General features: G+C 38.9%; 1 protein-coding gene across 1 annotated transcript in view; it reads right to left on the bottom strand.

Moving 5' to 3' along the window:
- The window catches only part of TOPAZ1 (testis and ovary specific TOPAZ 1), a 36,379-nt gene extending 18,077 nt beyond the window's left edge, over positions 1-18,302 (bottom strand). Inside the window, exons 1-8 of the mRNA XM_077787005.1 lie at positions 17,150-18,302; positions 14,114-15,742; positions 12,811-13,897; positions 10,346-10,407; positions 7,854-7,987; positions 5,857-5,915; positions 2,539-2,651; positions 285-367 (exon numbers count right to left, since the gene is read on the bottom strand). Coding sequence (XP_077643131.1) covers positions 285-367; positions 2,539-2,651; positions 5,857-5,915; positions 7,854-7,987; positions 10,346-10,407; positions 12,811-13,897; positions 14,114-15,742; positions 17,150-18,302 — 4,320 coding nt within the window. The remainder of the gene's footprint in view (positions 1-284; positions 368-2,538; positions 2,652-5,856; positions 5,916-7,853; positions 7,988-10,345; positions 10,408-12,810; positions 13,898-14,113; positions 15,743-17,149) is intronic.
- Between the last annotated feature and the right edge of the window lie 3,019 nt (positions 18,303-21,321).

The raw sequence follows: 21,321 nt of genomic DNA, 5'->3' as shown, positions 1-21,321 counted from the left end.
GAAACCTTGTCTGCTTTTCAGTTCTACGAACACCAATAAAGCAAAAAATCATTATTTGATTTTGCTTAAGCTTAAAATGGAAATCAAGAAAACGTTACTGTGAATAGCAGTCCCTTCATCGCTGATTTTGCTGTCAGAAATTACACCTACTCAGTGATAACATCTGTAAAGGCGTAAAAACATATACAGATTCACAGTTTCTCACTTGATACATGGGGAACTGTCTGAATAGCCATAAGAAATTTAGTGCCAAAGGATCAGAAATCAAAGATTTAACAACTCACACTTGCATTTTTCTCCATCTTCCATGGCTCAAAATCTCCACAATTCTTCGATGGCAGTGAAGTACTTCTTGAAGATTTGTTACCTAAAAATTAGGATGAGGGCGCAAATCACATAATAAAAATGAATCATACGGAAATCATTCTCATTTATCCTATTTTCCTTTATATTTAGAGTTCCTTCAAGTCACAGCAATGATTAATGAAAATTTGATTAATGCAGTCTAAAACCAGTAATTTAAATTACAGTTTTCTTAATTATCTTAAAAGTGAGACTTTACACAAACTTCAAGAGTAAGCACATTTAAATTAAAAACTTCACTACTTTATCCAAGGTTCCTGCTCTAACTTACAGAGATAAGAAAAGGAATAAAAATGTCCAGAAGTTTTAATTTCAAAACCTACCCACTTTATCTGTAATCTTTGCATTCCAACATCACTAGCCCTAAATTTAAGCTATTTTTTCTGAACTGATAGAAAACCTTTAATACTCTATGTTTTAAGCAATGCAAGTAAAAAGTTCAAGCCCAATGTTTCATGGTTTCTTAACCATGAAACTTTGTTTTAGAACTTTAATTATCATTTAATGACAGTTTTCTTTCTCTGAAAAATGAATAATGTTAATGGAAGATAAAAGTTCAAATTTTCAACTCCATATCTAAAAACAAATGAGAGTTTTTGAATGCCCTGCCTTCTAGGATTCCCATCTGGCCCCTTCAAAGAACTGAGTGTTCAAAAGACAGGGTGGTTAGCCTCTTCTGGCAAACTACAGCCACTGAAGAGCATCCAGTAATGAATGTTCTACTAGAGACTGGCACTAGGTACATGGTTCTTCACCTCCATGTCTTCCTAACAGATAGGGCTATCACAGGATAGGAAGGACAGAGCATAATGCAGAACAATGAGTATTAAATCTTATGTATTGTCACATTGCAAAAACTTGTGAAGTGATGGTGGGTCACTCAATAGGACTGGATACATTTAGTGACAAGAAAAAGACTGAGAAAAGAGCCAACCACTATAGAAAAATGCCACTGGGAATTTGATCTTTCCTCAGATTCTTGCCATCCCCAAGCACAAAGTTTCTGACCAGGTCCTTTCAAGAGTTTGTACTCTCCCTTGCTGACTGTAGATCAGACTTGTAGGGAAGCAGGCTCTAAAGCGAAATAGCCAATCCTGCCTGCACAGTTCTGGGAATAAAATCCTGTTTTGCTCTGTCCTAGCACAGAAACTCTTGATTTGGCAACTTTCAAATAACTTTAAGAAGGAAGACTTTGAAGAACACTTCCGGAGGTGCATGTGCCTTGAAGGCCAAAGACACAAACAATTTCAAACAACTGGAATCTGAAGACATATTCAAAAAATGCTTTTTATAGCATGTGTTTCTTGCACTACTTTATAAAATAGTGTTACATGACATGATGATAAAACTGTTCTACAAGCTCAGACTGACAGTATAATTTGAAACTAAACAAAAACCCCTGTGACTGATCTTAATTCAAGAAATCAATGTTTATAATTATCCATATTAATCAATAATTCCAAAAACATTGATTTCCAAACCTGTTGCAAAGAAACAGAATGCAGTATCTATTCACAAGTAATTGATTCCTATTTTTCTCTATCTTGTATGCCAAATAAACCATGCATTTATGCAAGGCTAAATGTCATATTTGTTATGTGCAGTGACTACAGTTCCATTATGATTTCTCTGGTGGCACAGACATCTGTCCCACGTGTGAAATATAATGGGTCAACATGAAGTACTACTTATTAAATCTATATAATTATTTGATCCAGTGTAGTGAATGCCTCAAAAAGATTTGAACTGGCATAAATAACAAAGTTCTGACCTTCAGCAAGGTGCACAAATGATTTTAGCAAGTTTTATTAAGAACAATCAACAAACCAAATCTGCAGTCACATTCTCTGACCACAAATAAAGGAAAACAAGTTACTTGCTAGTAACACATGTCAAACACAATGTGTCAGACTACTAAGAATGCTGCTGTACCATTAAAGTACCTGAGAGGCATAAATATCAGATAGAATTATTTCTAGAATAGAATTCTGCTAAAAACCCAACCCCAAACCTCTCACTAACCTACCATATGAGATCTTGCAGTTTTGCTTTTATATATGCAAGTAAAATTCCAGCCACTTAAGATTTCATTGGCAAATAAAGCACCAAAAAAAACCCACCAAAAAACAACAACAACAACAAAAAAAAAATTCCGAAGGGCTCAGCATACAATACCATTTGTCCAGGATTTCATCTCTGTAGTTACACTGAAGAGATTTACTTTTCGGTCATTTAATGGCAACGGCAATCCTGATAGCAATTCACAGTTCACTTTGTATTTACAGTCACTGTTGAGTATTAAAAACCAAAATTTTGTTAAAATAAATTAGTTTGTTAAAATTAAACAGGGGTTTCTTTCATGTACTGCATGTCTAAAAAGAGAGAGAGATTAAGTGTATAAAAGATGAGAATTTCTTCAATACTTTATGCAATACTTCAAAATTTGCCATAAATTTAAATAGCCAGCAGTCTCAAATATTTTACTTTTATTACTCTTCCTTGCCTGGTCCAATCTGATTATGATTTTAGTTGAGATTATTCTGCCCTAACACATAACCGTATGAAATTCAATAAATAAGTAGAAAAGGCACCTGTGAACCACTTCTTCCCTCCCCTGCCATGCTGACAAAACGACTGAGATGATTTCTGTCACCTCTGAAGAAGCATCTACTTTACATTAGTCTGTTATTTAATATCTGACAAAGCAGTAAACCTCAAGGCTTTTCAAATTAGTTTTAATGAATCAACTGTTTTCTTTCCTAAAAACTGACTACTGGACAGAAGATTTAGGTGATTTCAAAGAGAACTTCAATTAAAGACTGTTCTGCTTTTATTCCCAAATATGTATGTTCCAGAGAGTTAAACAACTAAAATGCAGTATTTTCAAAAATAAGCTAAAAATATTGGTAGTAAAATACTTGGTAATCTTTTTCATATTTGTGAACAAAGCCACAGGAAAAGTATCATCCCGTTTTATGAGATCTTGCTTCCTTTCGTCCTTTCAATTAAGAATCCTGGTTCAGTACAATCTTGGTTTTAACCTGCTTGTTCCTCTGCAGACAGAAACAGAGTTGCTACCTCTGCAACTTTGAGGGATTCAAGATATTTAATACTTCTGATAGCCAAGACAATTCAAACAGTTCCTAAACTCTGGAAGGTTTTCAATACAATTTGAAATAAAAATGCTGTTGTAGAGAGGAAGAAATTCCATCTAATAAACCCAAAATTTTCAAGATGAATCGTTATTCTCATCAATGCATTTGGGTTGGTTTACAGAGGGAATAAAACAATCTGCATTTTTAGTTACTCAGAAATTTCAAATTACCACCTAAAATCTTATGCTTCCTCATGATGCCAGCCTCAGTTCTGACACACTAGGATTTTCATAGCAGTTTCCCTTCAGATTTCTTTAATCTAGACATGAAACTACGTAAAATTTTGCCAGGAACTGTAAACTGCATAGGTCTACAAGCATTTTTTAAAATAACAGCATCACTAGAAGAGGGGTTTGCTAAATAAGAACAGCAACTATATTTTCTTCTAGATAAAACTTTGCAATGGTAACATTTTCCAGTAAAACTAGAGGAAATAGTTCAACTCCAAAGGAAGGTTTCTTCTCTAACCACACAGAGTATAGTGTGAACAGAGTATTGCATTGCACAAACATACTTTGTTCAGCACAATCTACTTATTCTATAATGTAAAGAACTATTTAAGGCAAATTTAAATGGGTATTTTATAGCAGAAGGAGAAGCTTGGAGCTCTCTAGTGGAGTAACAAAAAGATGCAGTATTCTCCACTAACAGAATTCTGGCACAATCAGGCTGTCGCAGAAATGTGAGTGCTGTTGGGAAAAAAAAGCAGTACTCTTTCTATGTCAGCTAAGGTTTCTTGGTTATTTTGAAGATTACTATGTCCTCATTCCAGCCAGGACAGGGTTAATTTTTGCAGTAGCTAATTGGTGATTACTGCTCCTAAACCATAACACTCTAAAGTATGTTATTTCTCTTCTAACTTAAGAATTTCATCTTAAGTATACCTTTTCTACAAAAACTAATTCTCTGTCACTTCTGGACTGCTGATGAATGAAAATTTCTCAGTCTGACAGTAATTCAGTCATGGACAATCACCATAGGAAGCTCAACAAGGGAAAGTGATGGATTCTGTATCTGGGATGGGGCAACCCTGGAAGTACACAGACTGGAAAATGAGAGGCTGGAGGACAGTACTGTGGAAAGGGACCTGGGGGTCCTGGTCCATGGCAAGTTGAATGTGAGTCAGCAGTGCCCTGGCAGCCAGGAGGGCCAACCAGGGCCCTGTGTCCTGGGGGGCATCAAGGACAGCATCTGCAGCTGGCCAAGGGACAGGACTATCCTACTCTGCTCTCCACAGGCATGGCCTCACCTGAATATTTAGTGCAGTATGGGGTGCCACAATGTAAGAAAGGCATTAAACTATTAGAAAGTGTCCAGAGGAGGGCAATGAAAATGGTGAAATGCCTTGAGGGGAAGCCTGGTGAGGAATGACAGAGGTCACTTGGTCTGTTCAGCCTGGAGAAGATGAGACTGAGGGGAGACCTCACTGAAGTCTGCAACTTCCTCGTGAGGGGAAGAGGACGGGCAGGCACTGATCTCTTTTTTCTAGTGACAGGACCTGAGGAAATGGCCTAAAGATGTGTCAGGAGAGGCTTACATTGGATATTACAAAAAGGTTTTTCACCCAGAGGGTGATCAGGAACTGACTACAGTGTTCACAGCACCAGCCTGACAGAGTTCAAGAAGCATTTGGACAATGCTCTCAGGCACATGGTGTGACTCTTGGGAATAGTGCTATGGTGGGCCAGGAGTAGGCCTTAATGATCCTTACAGATCCCTTCCAACTCAGCTTACTCAGTGATTCTGTCATTCTGTAAATCAAACTAAGAAATGTGTACAATAAACACCACAAACACAGCTTGAAGCTAGAAGAATAGTAAAGCATATCCTTAACTGCATGTGACATGCTTTTAAGCACCTTCTCCTACTGCTGTACAAATATTTGTCAGCCAGAATTTGAATGAGATCTTTCAATACTTTCATAAGCAGAAAAGAAAAAGGAAAGCTTCATGACTTACTTATTACTATTTTTTGGTTTTGTTAAGTTCTGGTAAGTCCTATTGTGGCAAGAAATGCATCTTATGCTACACTCACATTGAGATGCAAAAGTGAGACACTGTCATGAAGTTAATATATTTTGTCACCAGTCAAAAGTCAAAATAAGCCCTATTGTCCTGTCAGGTTATGACTACACTTGTTCTGTACTTTGTGGAGTGAAATTGTATTATTTAATGTATTTATTTTCTTCATCACATATTTACCAGTAACATGGAAAATTGAATTAAATACTGGTAGTGTTCAGGTAATCACATTTTACTTGTATAGTATATATATGTATAGTTACTTGTATAGTAACTGGGAAATACCACAGGTTACATGAAGGACACATTATATGTACCTTTTTCCAGCTTCAGTCTTATTTTCTTCTTCATCAGGCACTCCATCTGCAAGCTTGAACTGTGAAGGTATTTAAAAGTATTTTCAGGTACAGCAAAGCACTACTAAGCCTGTTAGGTTTTACTCTACAGACTTAAAACTGTTAGTGATCACTGCAAGGTGTGGTAAGACAGTCTTAACTGTAGAAACTGTTATTCGGTGTATAGGATTATTCTTACGTCTTTGTTAATGGAATACTGCCTTTATACACTGTGTTCTTTGAAATAGTGATTGTTAATTGGGAAAAAAGGCAATGTGACTGTCTTCTCTTTGCTCCCATGATAATCTCAGCATTTTTATACCCACTGCCCAACCCTAACTGTGCATGACAGATGTGTGGAAATTAAATTTAAAACTGCACCGAGGAGGAATTTAAGCCTTTTCCTCAGCTCTACACAATTGTGGATAGCTAAAAAATCCCCAGCAATATAGAGAAAAAAAGCAAGAAACATATTTGGAGGAGAGAATCTGAAAAGACTAATATAGAATGAAGTCATAGAATCCTGGCTTTGTTTTGTCCATTATTCATGAAGTAACTTAGGACTTCATATTCTATCACAAATGTATTATAGCCAAAGAATTAGAGATGCATATGCTCTCACTGGATTTCCAAACTTTATTTTACCAGTTTGTGAATAGTTTTAGCATTTTCTCCAGGTGTAGTTTTTGCCCTTCTCACAGGATTATTAATTGGAAAAACTATCAAAAAAGCATAATCTGAAAATCTCCCTGGATGGTAGAGCACCTGCAATAAGTGTTCTGCCATGTCATTCCCCCTGCAGGTATGCACTGCTATTTTCTATCCACATACAAACAGGTTTAGGTAGGGCTTAGTATGCATTTTATGGTTTGAGTTTGGGTTGGGTGAAATTATTTGTATATATTTTCTACTGTCCAACACAGCATAGAAAAGCAAGCACTAGGACACTGATTTTATAAAGCCACAAAGCTATGAAACAACACAAATGGGACTGACCTGGCAACACTGCAACAAGTACCCCACCTTCAGCAAACCTTACAATTTGACAGACCTTTTTTGTCTCTCCAGGAGATCAGCAAACAAAATGGCACTGTTAACTTTGTGACTTGCATGTTAGCAGCCTCACTTCCGTTTGCTGAAGGAAATGTTCTCTTCTTTAAAATTACTTTGAAAGGGAAACTGATTCTCTGCTGTTTGATTCACTTCTCAATTACTTACCAACTTTAACCCTGTGAATTTTACAGTTTAACTTATCCAATTAAAACCATTAGCCATTCCTAAGTAGTGGAAAACAGTAAATGCTATCAGCAACTACATATGAGTGGCAGAGAGATGTAAATTCCAATTCATTATCAAAGGAGCAAATAGTATAAAACTTCAGCAAATATTAAAAGACCTAGATTTATTATCTAGAGGAGGGAAGACAGAGAAAGGTCAGATAAAGTCAGTGAGCATGAAAATGGTTCCCTCCGAACAGCTAGAAATCTGTATGTTAAAGGCCCTTCTGCCCAAGTAATGAAGCTCAGAATGATTCTTCTTTGATGCATGATGGCTGTGCAGCTCCCCAGCTTTCCGACACTGCCCCATACTTCTGATACTGAGAGGCATTTAACAGCAACATTTAAAATTAGGTATGTTATGTAAAAATGTCAAATGCAAAGCAATATTCATAGGTGTACACTGGAACAGTAATTTTTGTACCATTGCAAATACAGCATTACTGCAACTGATGTAACAATATCCTGTTTCACTTCTAATTTGAAGCTTAATTGTTGGTGACAATAAAAAAAAAAAATCAAGTTCTGTTAAGCGAAGATTACACTGCCAAAACACAGTCATGTAGGAAATGCTAATATTCTTTTTATTTCAGGAAATTTAAGATTTCGTTGATAAAACAGCATTGGTAATTACAATAATCCAATTATGTGGATTGTAATTTCTTAAACTATTTAAGGAGAGAAAGCATAATTTCTCAGTACCTTTTCATCCACGTCCAAACTTAAAGTCAAAAGTTCATCTAGTTTGCTCTGTTGTCTATTTTTAAGAAAGTCCTCACTAACATCTCCTGAAGGACTGCTTCCTCTGGAGGAGTTGTGGGTCTTCACATCTTCAGCTGAAAATGTATAAACACATTGCTTTATGTGTTTCCCATGCTACAAGACAACAAAGCTTTCATTTCCAAAATATTACAAAGGCTTAGAACTAATGACATTTAAGAACTCCTAGGACCTCCTAAATGTGAAATTTCTATGGAAAAATATTTCATGCTTAAGGCAGGAACCATTTCAAATAAATATTAGGCGGATTCTGCAATTAAAATTCTATCCAAGCTGTATGTTCTTTAATGGTCCCTGTAGAACTGTACAACTTATTTACTTATAGAATACTGAATTCAATACTTTAGAAATAAATTCAGTTAAGCTTTTTATTAAAACACAGCCAAATTTATGTGTGGCAATTTGCTAAGCAAAAAGACTTAGTCTTTGTTAGAAAAGGGCACAAGTTAATCATACTGACATGATGCAACCCTGAACTAAATATAGAAAGATGTGAGACGCTCCAAATCCTGTAATATAGTAACTCCGTAAGAATTCAGTGTCAGGGAATTTCAGCACCTTTTGCAGATGCCATGGGAAATGAATGACACACCTGGCTGCAACTTTCTGGAAGGGCTGTTTATGTACAACAGAAGAGTTCTGCATAGAAAAGAAATTCACTACTGGATCACACAAATGACTTCCAACTGCACTGTGTTGTCCAGACACAGGAAGAAAGAATCAGATTAGTATTGGAAAGGCTTTTCTCTTATAGTCACTGGTCTCTATGGTTGTCAAGCACAAGACACATCTGGCTGAAAACAATATACACAAGATTTCCACTTGAAAGGCGAAGAGGATCGATGTAATCCAGAATTATTTTAACTCTAGTACTTTTTCCCCTTCTTAAATGGTGAAGCCACTAAGGCAAGAAGCCATGACTTCACTAACTTAACACAGGACAGCAAAACAGTAACACCTATTTCTAAATAAATATATAAATGGTCAGTAATTAGCAAACCCAGGCACCCTTCTTTTGTCTGTGGAGGTCTTTTTTAAAAATCATGCATTAAACATAAGTTACTGTGTGCATATTCATCTAAGATTATGATGTAATCCTGCTTCTCAGATCTGGTAAGAAGGACCTTAGGCACCACAAAAAGAACCAAAGACTTTCAGCCTTAAACTTTGCTAGAACATGAAGTAAAACAACAAAGAACATGCAGAAGTTACTGAATAGTACAAAACTTTCTGTCAGGTTTGGCTTCAATCACCGCAGCATTGCAGATTCCATGACACAGGCCCCCATCTCTTTACATGACCAGAGGCCTAACTGTGCACTTCCTCTTGACTCCTCCTCAGGGAACTTGTATCTATTTCTTGGTATCTGAGCTCTTAAAACCTCAATACCTTTTATTTTGCCTTCTAATACCTGAAACCTGAAATCTTCTCTTCCCCTAATAGTATCTAGTCACTTCTTCCTAGGAGGCATTATCTGCCGAAATCACTTTCTACATGAATGTAACACATTCATGTGGAAAACCAGAACAAGAGGTACTGTCAGAGAGACCTTTCAAGCCTGAAGCAAAATCAACATGTAGTGTCAGAATGCCATATTAACAACCAGGTGACAAACTGATACCAGAAGGGAAACACCATGAACCTCCAAAATCAGTCTCAGCACTCTGTATGTTCACCACTGCTAGTAACCAGCTTTTATTCCAAGTCAAAATCCTGTTCTTCCAACCTATCTAGCAGAAACTTCTACATTAGGTATACCTTGGTATACCAGTAGGTCTGGTATGCAAGCTGTAGAAAACAAATCAAATCACATTCACATCCAGCTGCCTAGCTGGACTGTTCTCCTTCAAATAGGAAGAAAAACCTCACTAAATCAGTTACTTCGTAAAAAAGGGCATCCTTTAAAAACAAAACAGTGTCTCAGTGGAATGGGCATAGCATCCACAAAAAACCCCAGAAACCTGGAAATAAACCTGACTATAAAGTTCTGTGTGCTGATGAACACAAGAGAACAACCACCTCTAATTCTGACCTAAACTCCAAAGCAGTATGACAGGACTCAGTGTCTTACTAACAGAATTCTTTGCCTAAAACTGTCAGAGAAATATCAAAAAACACCAGAACAAAAACCAAATAACAAAACCCCACTCCACTAGTACTACCAGCAGACAAGTACTACATGGAAATAAATGTTCCCTGTGTGACTCAGGCTTGTGTCATTTTGAAAGATGCTGACTCAATATGCATTAAGAAACAAATTGCTGTTACAATAAAAAGATAATACAAAACCAAATAAGTTGTTTGTTTTTTTTTTTTTTTTTTTGTGGAAAGCAGAAAGCCTTGGTTTTGTCAGAAAACATCTCTTGTTTTTTTCTTCTTTTGATTACATACCAAAAATTTCCAGGGACCCTTACCTTTTAACACCAAATTATAGGAATTTTCAGTATCACTTGACTTTGCAGATTCTTGCATGCATCTGTTTTGAACAAAAAGTGTATTTAAGATTTCCATCTTGCACAAAAGCAAAAATAATCTATCAGTTACATAAAATCAAAAGTTCTCTGTAATACTTTTGGACATGAACAGAATACTTAGATCCAACACACTGTTTTAAGACTCTTTTTAGTTTTCTCATTTGGCTTTCTTACGTTCATCCCTTCAGGTGTATGCCTAAACATGTTAAGTAAAACAAAGACATTTCAAAACCCCAAATTTTCAATAAAAGCTCATGATCTAATTTAATCTTTGCCTAAAATACTGGGAAGGGAAATTTTCTCTGTATACGAAATCAAGAAAATACAGTGCTACTAATAGCCAATTAATCAGTTTCTAAAAAATGTGATTTATGGTAATTTTATATTCAAAGTCATTTGCTTATTACTGAATCTCAAAGAGAGTAACAAAAACAACTGTTCATATGAAGATACACACTTTGCCTATTTCAAAGATAAGTTAGGAAAAATAAACACTTATCCTTAGAAAAGTTCAGGAGGGACAAATACGTATCTTAAATGTTACACGCAGAATATATAAAACATGATCGTGATCCTCACACATTTTAGAAGCCTGTACCTGGTGAATGACACCAAGTGTAATGACAGCAACCTGTCCAGTCAAGGCAACAGAAAATGGCAAACAAAAGCATATGTGAAAAATTAGTTTTACTGCCCCATTCAGGCTTTAGGCCAGAATGTATTCCCGATGCCTGGAAGTCACCAGCACTTTTCTCTACGTAAAATGCAAACACTAGAGAAATAAGTCCCAGTTGTACTTGGTAAAACTAGAAAAACCCCAAAAAACTAAAAAAAAACCCAACCCACCAAAAAAAAAAAAAAAGTATGAACTGGCCCTGATCTGGTATTATCTGGTAATATCATAAGTTACCCAATAAAACTGTGGTAAGATCTATTGCCTTATTTCAATATTCCCATATTCAGTTCATTAATATGTTCCTGACTGCTACCAACTATGTTTAATCACCATCTAATAATCTTTGCATCAAATTATGGAAGGTAAAAAGCAAAACAGGAAATGTTGCCAGTTGCTTTACCAAATCAAGGGGAAATTCTAAGAAAGAAGAACCATGCATTTTTATTTCCCTTGGCTAACGGCAAACAAATTCAACAGGTATCAGAAAGAAATGAATACTCCTTCTAATAAATTTACTATGCTATAGCCTAGCTGCTTCTCAAGAAGTTGGATGCTCCTACTACAGACTTGCCCTGTTCTCTAGAGGCTTGTTTTGGCAGAAATTTTATTCTGTTAACATCCAGAAGTTTTATATTTTCATGTTAATAAAAGGGTTCGGCACCTCAAAGAAGATTCCCTTCCTCTTTTGCACATGGGTTTAATGAAAAGGAAAGGATAAGGAGAGAAGTGAGTTAAAAAAAAAAATAATGCAGTTATAAGGCAGTACAATCCTGAAAATAATTGAAGAGTTACTTAAAATAGAGGTAACATAAAGCCACCTAGAAAGACCATGTAAAGAAAATTAAAACACCCATCCCAATTAAAAAACCCTAATCTTCAGAGGAAAATCTTGCAGTACTTCTATTAAAAAAAAAAAAAAAGAAAAATCCTACCTTAAAACTTTTTCACTGACCACAAGTATCAAAGGTTAAGAGAGAAAACAGACTGAACAGTTGCTGAGTTCATTCCATGAAGAACTACTATCTCATTCACAAAAATTAGTTTCTACTATAAATTTCTATTCCTCCTCCTGTGACTTTTATTATCACCTCAAAACCCAGTAAAACATTAACACCTAATGTTAACCTAACACCTAGCATTAACACCGAAGGATGTACACCAGAAACTTGCTGAATGAAGATGCAGGATGATAAAGGTCTAGAACACCTTAACCAAATCACATATCTGAAAAATAGTCACATGTCTGGGGATAGGAGAAAAAGAGGGAAGAATGGCAGAACAGAGCACTACTGTAGAGACAACATTCACTCTTACAGATTCAGGAGAACAAGCTACACCTAATAAAAACATTTCTAAGCATTGTACCACTTTACAACTAAGAAAAGTGGCTTCAAAGGGTATCTGCTATCTCAAATCAAGAATATTATATTTAACTATCTCTGTTTCTATTTTCATATTTCACTTCATTTAAACAAGCCCTTTAGGACTGCCTCGTCCTACAATTCAGAGTTTATCACAGCTCTTATGAAGAACAAATTAATTTCTCTGCATTCAGACTACTGTCATAGCTGAATCAAACTTAAGACACTCAAAATCAAATAAAGAAACAATTTCAACAGAAATTAGTGGAATTCTCTAATGAAGCCTGACCACTACAACCAAAGCATGTATGGATAGGAGATAAAAGTACTTGGGAATATTGTGATTAAAAAAAGAATTATATGCATACCTAAAACTACTCTCTACTGAATATGTCTTTTCTGAGGTAATGGGAGACTCAGGCTTAATATACACCTCTGTGTCTTTAATGCAGTTTGCAGAGGATGCTTTCACTGGGCAATTTTCACAGCGTGCAGGTGCAAGCTCCTCTTCATTACTGGCTCCAAAAAGGTCAGGGTCATCCTGAATCACATCTATGACAAGAACATCTTGGTTGTAAGCTTCAAGGATATCTGGTAAATTTTGACTTTTGTGTTGTGAAAAATCCCCTCTTGATTTTCTACCACCATTTATTTCCAATCCAGTAAGGTGGTTGACTGCATTCCAAGAATGATCAGGAAAACTAGATTTCAGCAAACATTCAGTACCATAGAAATCAGGCACAGATGGCTCTGGCTGTCCATCAAGAGGAGGATGTGGATATGCAGAAAAATTTTCAGGAAACACAGACATCTCATCAGAGAGGTTTACAGAGCCATTGTGCTGGAAGTCCTTACTATCAATCTCATCTGCTTTTTTCTCTATGGAAGCTGGAGATCTAGCATCACTCATGACAGAAAGAGGATGCTGCTCAGATTTTACCAAGAAAGTATCTTCACCTGTCTTCTGCCTTCCTGGACTAGTGCTTTCAAGAAGCTCTAGTGGACTACAAATTTTTCTTTCAAATGAATGGACAGATTCCTGTTTCTTGAATTTATGTTTGTTTTTGCACAAAGGAATTTTGAATTTTGTCAGGTTTCCAGAGGTTAATGGTTTAATTAGGTTTAAATCAGAAAATATCTGGTTCACTATTGATACTTTAGGGCTGAAGTTTATACTGTTTGAGTTACTTGAAGAAGTATCACTCTGGAGTGTCACAGACAGGTTTCTATTTGTCACATCTCCTTCATTATCATCCTTTTGTTTTGTTATACCATTCTGTACTGTTGCAGGCAGGTTTCTGTTTGTCACACCTCCTTCATTTTTGTCCTTTTGTTTTGTTGTGTCTTTCTGGACTGTCACAGACAGGTTTCTGTTTGTCGCAACTCCTTCATCTTTATCTCCTTGTTTTACTGTACCATTCTGGACTGTTGCAGGCAGGTTTCTGTTTGTCACACCTCCTTCATTTTTATCCTTTCGTTTGGTTGTGTTTTTCTGGACTGTCACAGACAGGTTTCTGTTTGTCGCAACTCCTTCATCTTTATCTCCTTGTTTTATTGTACCATTCTGGACTGTTGCAGGCAGGTTTCTGTTTGTCACACCTCCTTCATTTTTATCCTTTTGTTTTGTTGTGTCTTTCTGGACTGTCACAGACAGGTTTCTGTTTGTCACACCTCCTTCATTTTTATCCTCTTGTTTTGTTGTGTCTTTCTGGACTGTCACAGACAGGTTTCTGTTTGTCGCAACTCCTTCATCTTTATCTTCTTGTTTTATTGTACCATTCTGGACTGTTGCAGGCAGGTTTCTTTCTGTTACATCTCCTTCATCTTCTGGTTTTGCTGTAAAAGTCAAGGTTGCTTTAACTTCTTGCACATCATCATGGTTAAAAACCACGGTATTTTTATCTGTATTAACTGGTGATTCCCCATTTTCATTGTTCACTGTCAAAGTCTCATAAATATCCGCAGAAGAGGATTCCATTGTTTCAAGTGAAGCCTGACAGTCAATATTTGGATCAATTTTTTTATGTGTAATTTCTTTTGTAATTTCTGCCAACGGTGTATGGAAATCCATCTGTCTCACATTCCCAGTCACTGCACTATGTTCCACAGCTTTAACGTTGATTTTACCAGAGGAATCCTCAAAAGCAGCCTTTAAAAGTATTTTTCCTTCTGAGATTGACCTATGTTTTTTAAAAAACCATTCAGAAGTCCTGGCACAAGATTCAACAGGCCAAACTTTTTTACCAGTCATGGGTATTGTTCTTTGACAGGTAAACTGCTGCAATTTCTTAGTAACTTTGTTCAAATTTCTTCCTGTCTTGCTTTTGTGATGATCAGAAACATCATGGATCTGAGCTAACGCTCGAAGGCTATCTGAGGCATAATGTGCCACACTGCTTGAATTTTCTACTTTTACTACTGCAGAGAGCTCAGATGTCTTCTTAAAGCCAGTTTCAAATGCAAGTAATGTGGTACTATTCTTTCTCCAGGCTGATACAGTTTGTACCTCCTGAGTATTTTTTTCTGTATTTGTATGATTTAGTCCTGAAACTGAACATGAGCTTGACATGGCAACTACTGCTTCAGTTTGTAACTCACACTTTTTGCATTTACTAGCCATGTCTGCAGATTTCTTTGTGATTTTCATCTTTTTTCTAGGCTTTCTACCAATATTCCACTTTTTTCCCCTTAAACACTTACTGTTTTCACTCAGGCAGTATGAAACACAGTCTTCTTCATTTTCATTCTTTTCTTTGTTAGGTGATAAACCACCTTTTATGAGTGATCTCTCATTTTGCTTTCTACTAGTGATGCAAATTCTATCATTCAAGTCTCCAGTACCATGGGCTACACTGAACAATCCATTTAACTTATAACTGTTGGTAGTTCCACTAGCTGAAGACTTCACTAATGTATTGATGTAACTACAGTGCTCTAATACTACAAATGGATTCTTTTCAGTTGCACAGAGCAAGCCACTACAATGGTGTATGGCATGTTTAGCATCACATTTTGCAGATGTATTCATCACTTCTTCAGCTGCAGTCACACTTAAACTTTGCAAGTGCTTGATTTGACCAGATCTGTGTTGCCTTTTTCTACACTGCACACCAGGCTCTTTTGTTACAGCATGGCACAGAAAGCTCTTGCTTTCAGTGTCACCTGAAGTAGAAACTGTAGATCTAAAATAGTGAGATTCCTTTTCCTTAGAATCTTCTACGCTGTTTTGCTTTGTCTTAACCTTCTTTACAGCCTGTGAAGTACCAGAGTCTTGCTCAATTGCTTTCAGTGGTTCCTCTGCTGATTAAAAAACCAAAGAAGTGTCATTACAGAAAACCCCTAGGAAAAAAGATTACCCTATTTTATAAAGACAACCAAAAACCCCAAACATTAAAGGCTGCTAAAGAACATGACATTATATAAGGCAAAATTTTTCTGTGAAGTTTTATGATTTTTTTTTAATGGGACTATCGGGACACTTAGAATAAAAAGGATGTATTATCTTCAGGAACAAATGCAACGAGGAACAGAACCATATGGTGTCATAAGGAGACTGGAAGTTGTGTATTTGTTGTGCATTCCACATAGGTGGAAAACAAATTAGAGCAAATCCGTCAAGAAAATGCAGATGCTGTTTGCATGCTTGGCCTTAAAATCTTTTGTTTACACAGCAGGTTCTCCGTAGTAGGAACACTTACTCATAAGAATATCTTTCAGAGACACAGTCCAACCAAATGCATCTGACTGATCACGCAGATCCAAAAAACTTGAAGGACTTGCATTTTTAGATACTACTACTTTTTATTTAAAAGCAAATACAGATTATGTAAAAAACTGTGTATCTGAAAATTTAGACTAGAGAATGAACTCAAGAGCATACTAGTATAATGCTGGATTTTTTAAGACGTTTGTTTTTAAGGTAAAATACAATGTTAACACTTCAGTTTTTCAGAATATGGTTTTTAGATAAAATATTAATAATCTACAGTAAGTATATGTCATTTGAAAGTATCCACTTCAAAAGTAAAAAGAATGGTTTTAGACAATCATCCTGAAAAAAAAAAGAGACCTTAAAAACTCCTCTTTCAGAATTGTTCCAGTTTGATTCAACATTATCTTAAAACATCAAAACACAATCACTCCTTCTACATCTTTTGGGATTTTTCATAAAATGCCAACTAAAAAGTTCTGAGAGCAAACCCCAGCATCCTATAAAAGCAGACACTGTAACAAGACAGCATCATACATAATCAAAAATAAACAGATAATAGATGAATGAGGAATTGTCTTTTATTCTGGCACTGCTGAAACTACTGTCCCCTTTCTTGCTTGTGGCTCATCACCTCTGAAAAAATGGGGAATGCTTTTAAGAGAAACAAACTCCCAGCACTTCCTACCAACAGCCTGCCTGTTTCTGTCCATATCCCTTCGTCTCCCTCCTCCTCCCTCCCTTTCTCTACCCCCTTGAAAGGCTAACTGGTCTCCTCTCCTTCATGTTAAATAGACTGCTTTTCTCCTTTGGAAAAGCCTTTCCTCTTTCTGAAAATGTTTCTTCTAAGACTGGTGGTATTAACAGTACTGCGAAGCACACCCTAGCTTTTCTCAAACTAAGTCAGCAGGCGGTTTTTAAAGGGGTCTTACTGCAGGACCAATTTGGGAGCCCAAATTCTGTAACTGTACTTGTACAATGGAGCTACCAGTGCTTACCACTTTCCCCTGGGCTGTCTGGTTGTTTCTGAGGGCTTGAGCTCTGCTGCTCTTCTTTCATGCAACGCTTCTGAGTCTTTCTTCTGGTTGTTTTTTCTTGTCCGGTCAGATCCTGCAGCTGCTGTGGCAGCAAAGCATTTCTGTTCCTCATACTCAGAGCTCCTTTCCTGGACTCTGGACACTGTGTATGCTGTTTTAGCAAGGCAGAACTACCCTTCTCCATGGGACCATGTACTTTTGGTTTCCCCATTGATCTCCTATCTTTCTTGCCCAAGCATTTCTTTTCTTCTTCCTGTGTCCCTAGCGTTCTTGATCCAACTAATGGACACGCATTCACCTTCTCTAGTATATCAGCCTCTTCCTGTGGTTTTGGTTCAGGGACAGCTTCCTGAGCACCCAAATTCTTCCTAAAATCTGGAATTTGCATATTCTGTGTCATTGTGCAGTCAGTACATTGCACTTCATTACTCCATGTGACCTTTTTGGGTTGAAGAACTTCTGGTTCTGGAAAACAGGATATTCCATGTCTCTCTCTGCTCTCAATTTCCCTCTTCAAGGATGGGACTTTTATTTTTATACAGGAATGTTTGCCTTCTGTTTCTGAGCTCCCTGTACCCTCGTGGAAGCCAGAGAAGTTCACATCTTCTGAGCAATGTTCATTCCTTTCAATCTCTGCTGAGAATCTTTTCTGCAAAGGAGCTCCTGAGAAAAACAGCTGTTGACTTTGACCTGTCCCTCTTATAGTCTCTTCCCGGCACATTGGTGCAGCCGTGGCTGCTGCTTGCCAATCCTCACACTCAGCTGTCTCTGAAACTAGTGAAGCTACAGCCTTGCTTCTTCTGGGAGACTTGCTGTGCTGGATTCCCTTGGTTTTTTTACCTGGGAATTTCTGTCTTTTCTCACCTTGCTGCTTCTTAATGAGCACAGGAAGAGCAAAACACTTAGAGGAAGCCTGAGAAACCCTGGCAGGTTGTGCAAAGGAAGGTAAGGGCTGCTCAGGCTTTCTCTTTGGTGCCAGGTGACCACTCTGCTCGCCTACCAGTTCTCCCTCTGGCTCAGACCCTGCCCGGGAAGAGCCGGGGCTGCTGACCTCCGGGCCAACCGGCTTTACCTCGCTGGCTCTCACCACTCTCCCTGACCTCAACTGCGGCATCTTGGGGGCGGCAGAGACAGCAGCAGAGCCCACAGAACGCACTCACCAGCGCACCTTTCTGTACCCCGGCACCCACGATGGGTGCAGGCCCGACCTGGGAGAGGGAGACAACCTCGCCCCGGCTGCCGCCTCCGGGGACAGGCGGGGGAGCCCAGACCGACAGAAAGGAAGCCCAGGCCGCCCGGAGAAAAAACACGGCCACCGACAAGCCCTTGCTGACACCCTCACTGCCCCCACCCCCAAACACACACCCGGAGCAACCTCTCACAGACCGGGGCGGTGAAGGAAGCGGCCCCTCACCGCTCCAGACTCAAGAAGGCCGCTGCTTGCAGCCTCCCGCGCCGCTCTCCCACCCTCTCTCTCCCCTATCTGCCCTCGTCTACCGCTCCGTGCCCTGACGCCTCGTCCGAGCGCCGCCTGCCCGCCCCGAGAGCCGAGCCGCGCCGTGCCGGCGGGCAATGGTGGTGCGGCGGCGTGAGGGCGGCTCCGCGGCAGCAACGCCCGCCTGGCTGCGCTCGCCCTCTCGCCGGACCAGCGGTGCCGCCTGTGCGGGCCGAGCCCAGCGCTGAGGGTGCCGAGCCCAGCGCTGAGGGCGCCGAGCCCAGCGCTGAGGGCGCCGAGCCCAGCGCTGAGGGCGCCGAGCCCAGCGCTGAGGGTGCCGAGCCCAGCGCTGAGGGCGCCGAGGGGCCGTGCCGGCGTGGGCAGCCGCCGGGCAGGCGGGCGTGCCTCGCTTCGCGCTGCGCAGCCGTCGTGCTGCCCCCATGGTGCCCGAAGCGGCGTGCGGGGCGGTGGGCGCGCCCCGGCACAGCTCGTGGGGCGCCCGAGGGGCCGGGCTTCGGTGTGGAGCTGCCAGAGCTTGTGAGCGAGCACCCGACTCGCCCCGAGCTCGGAGTCGCATGGGTAAACAGCCAGGCTCGCCCATTTCCTCGGGTGTCCCATCCCCCTCGTGATTCCTTTCTTCGAGCACAGCGCTTCAGAAGCTCGCCAACACTGAGGGGCCATGCGGTTGTTTCACAGATTCACAGAATGGGTCAGGCTGGGAGCGACCACATTGGGGTCATCTGGTCCAACATCCCAGAGCACATGGCACAGGATTGTGTCCAGGCGGTTTTTGAGTATCTCGAGTGAGGGAGGCTCCACACCCTCTCTGGGCAACCTGTTTCTGTGCTTGGTTATCTGCACAGTAAAGATGTTCTTCCTTACATTCCAGCAGAGCTTAATGTGCATCACTGCTGTTGCCTATTGCTGGGCACCACCAAGAAGAGCCTGGCTCCATTGGCACCCCCACTTTAGATAGTGTCAGACATTGATGAGATCCCCCCCTCAGCCATCTCTTCTGGAGGCTGAACAGGCCCAGCTCTCTCAGCTTTTCCTTGTAAGAGAGATGATCCAGTTCTGTGATCAACTTTAAAGCTCTCCACTGGACCTGCTCTAAGAGTTCCATGTGTCTCGTTCTGAAGACATCAACTTTGTGTTTCAAATAACATAGCTTCTCACGACTTGAGTTCGGGGGAAAAAAAATCACTCAAAAAGATGATATAGTCCGAAAACAATATAAGTTGTTTGGGCTTTGAGTGGGTTGATAGCTTCAACACAGGTGGAGAACACCAAAGCTTCAAAACCATACACTGCGTGATAATGTGAACATGTAGAAGTTAGCTTAAAAAAAAAAAAAAAAGTTGTACGAAGACTGAATCTAAGTGGCAGGTGTTATGAAAATCCCGAATTATTAAACTTAATGAAGTGGTACTCTAATGCCAATAATGCTGTCAGCAAAATTGCACGTGGTTGGTAAATGACTGTATCCTACAAGCAGTGTTTGCCTCAGCTGGTCTCTGATGCATGAAATACCTTACTAAAATTCATTTCACTATGGCTTAGTGCTTTCTGGTGTTCACATTTCATACATCCTCGTTTGAGATCCATGCAAAGAAATAAGGCACTTTATATCACAACTTGCTAGAAGTGCAGTACTGTGAAGTTAAAGGAGTAGTTGGAAAGGTGTATTTTACTAATTGGCATTGGCTCACTATATGACTTCAGCTCTTGTATCTCACTTCATCTCTGTTTCTCCATCCAGAGGTAGAGATAATACGCTTCAGTCCAAATAAAGACAGAGAACATTGCTTTTTTGCTAAAGTCTCTCCATAGATGAAGAAAGAACCACAGGAAGGCTGGGAAACTGTTAACTACAATTTTCTTATGGTCTTTTTAGATTGCACATACATGCTTAAGTACAAAAAGTCAGCAAATGGCTAACTAAAGCTAATCAAAGCAGAAAATACAGATTTCTTAGGCATTTTCTCCCGTGGCTCAGTATTGTGCTTCTGGTCCTTGGGACAGAAAGGACCCAATAAAAGGGAGTTAATTGCACAATATTTATCATTGTCAGTGTTCTGCAAGGTTGGTATTACATAAAACATTCAGCTCTGGTGAAATTTAACCATTTAACCTTTCAGTTCAAACCATCTTCAGTGTGTAACAGAGTCTTTTAAGTTTTATAGCAAAATGAAGATATGCTGAAAAGCAGTAGTAAAGGAAATCTGGGAAAATGGCATATGAATTATGTTACTGCTAGCTCTAATTTTTAGGATGTTAGTATTTAGTCAGTTATTTGCAATGATGAGAACTCTCCTCAGACCAGATTTTTATGAAATGCATAAAAATCTACTTGAAATGAATACTAATTAAAGGCATTCTTCATTAAAGTACTTTGAAAAAAGCACTAGAGCTTCAGAAAGTTTGAAGCAGCTGTGGATTATGTTAAAAACCAGATTGCATTCAGTTTACAATACTGCTAAAAAGAGGTAGTATAAACATTGTCTTGCAAAGTGGATCAATTTAACCATCTTTTAAAAATACTTGAAAGATAAGAGAATTTTAATATGTAGGCATATTTAAAGAAATCCTGTGTCAAGTGTTTATTAAAAGTGTAGGTTATTAAAGTGGAAAAAACTTTCAAAAATCATGTAAACAGCTTAAGGATGAAAAATTAGTTATTTTCACATTCCAACAACAT

Source organism: Lonchura striata, chromosome 1 (genome assembly GCF_046129695.1).
Source record: "Lonchura striata isolate bLonStr1 chromosome 1, bLonStr1.mat, whole genome shotgun sequence".
Classification (NCBI taxonomy): Eukaryota; Metazoa; Chordata; class Aves; order Passeriformes; family Estrildidae; genus Lonchura; species Lonchura striata.
This window is presented reverse-complemented; position numbering and strand designations above follow the sequence as displayed.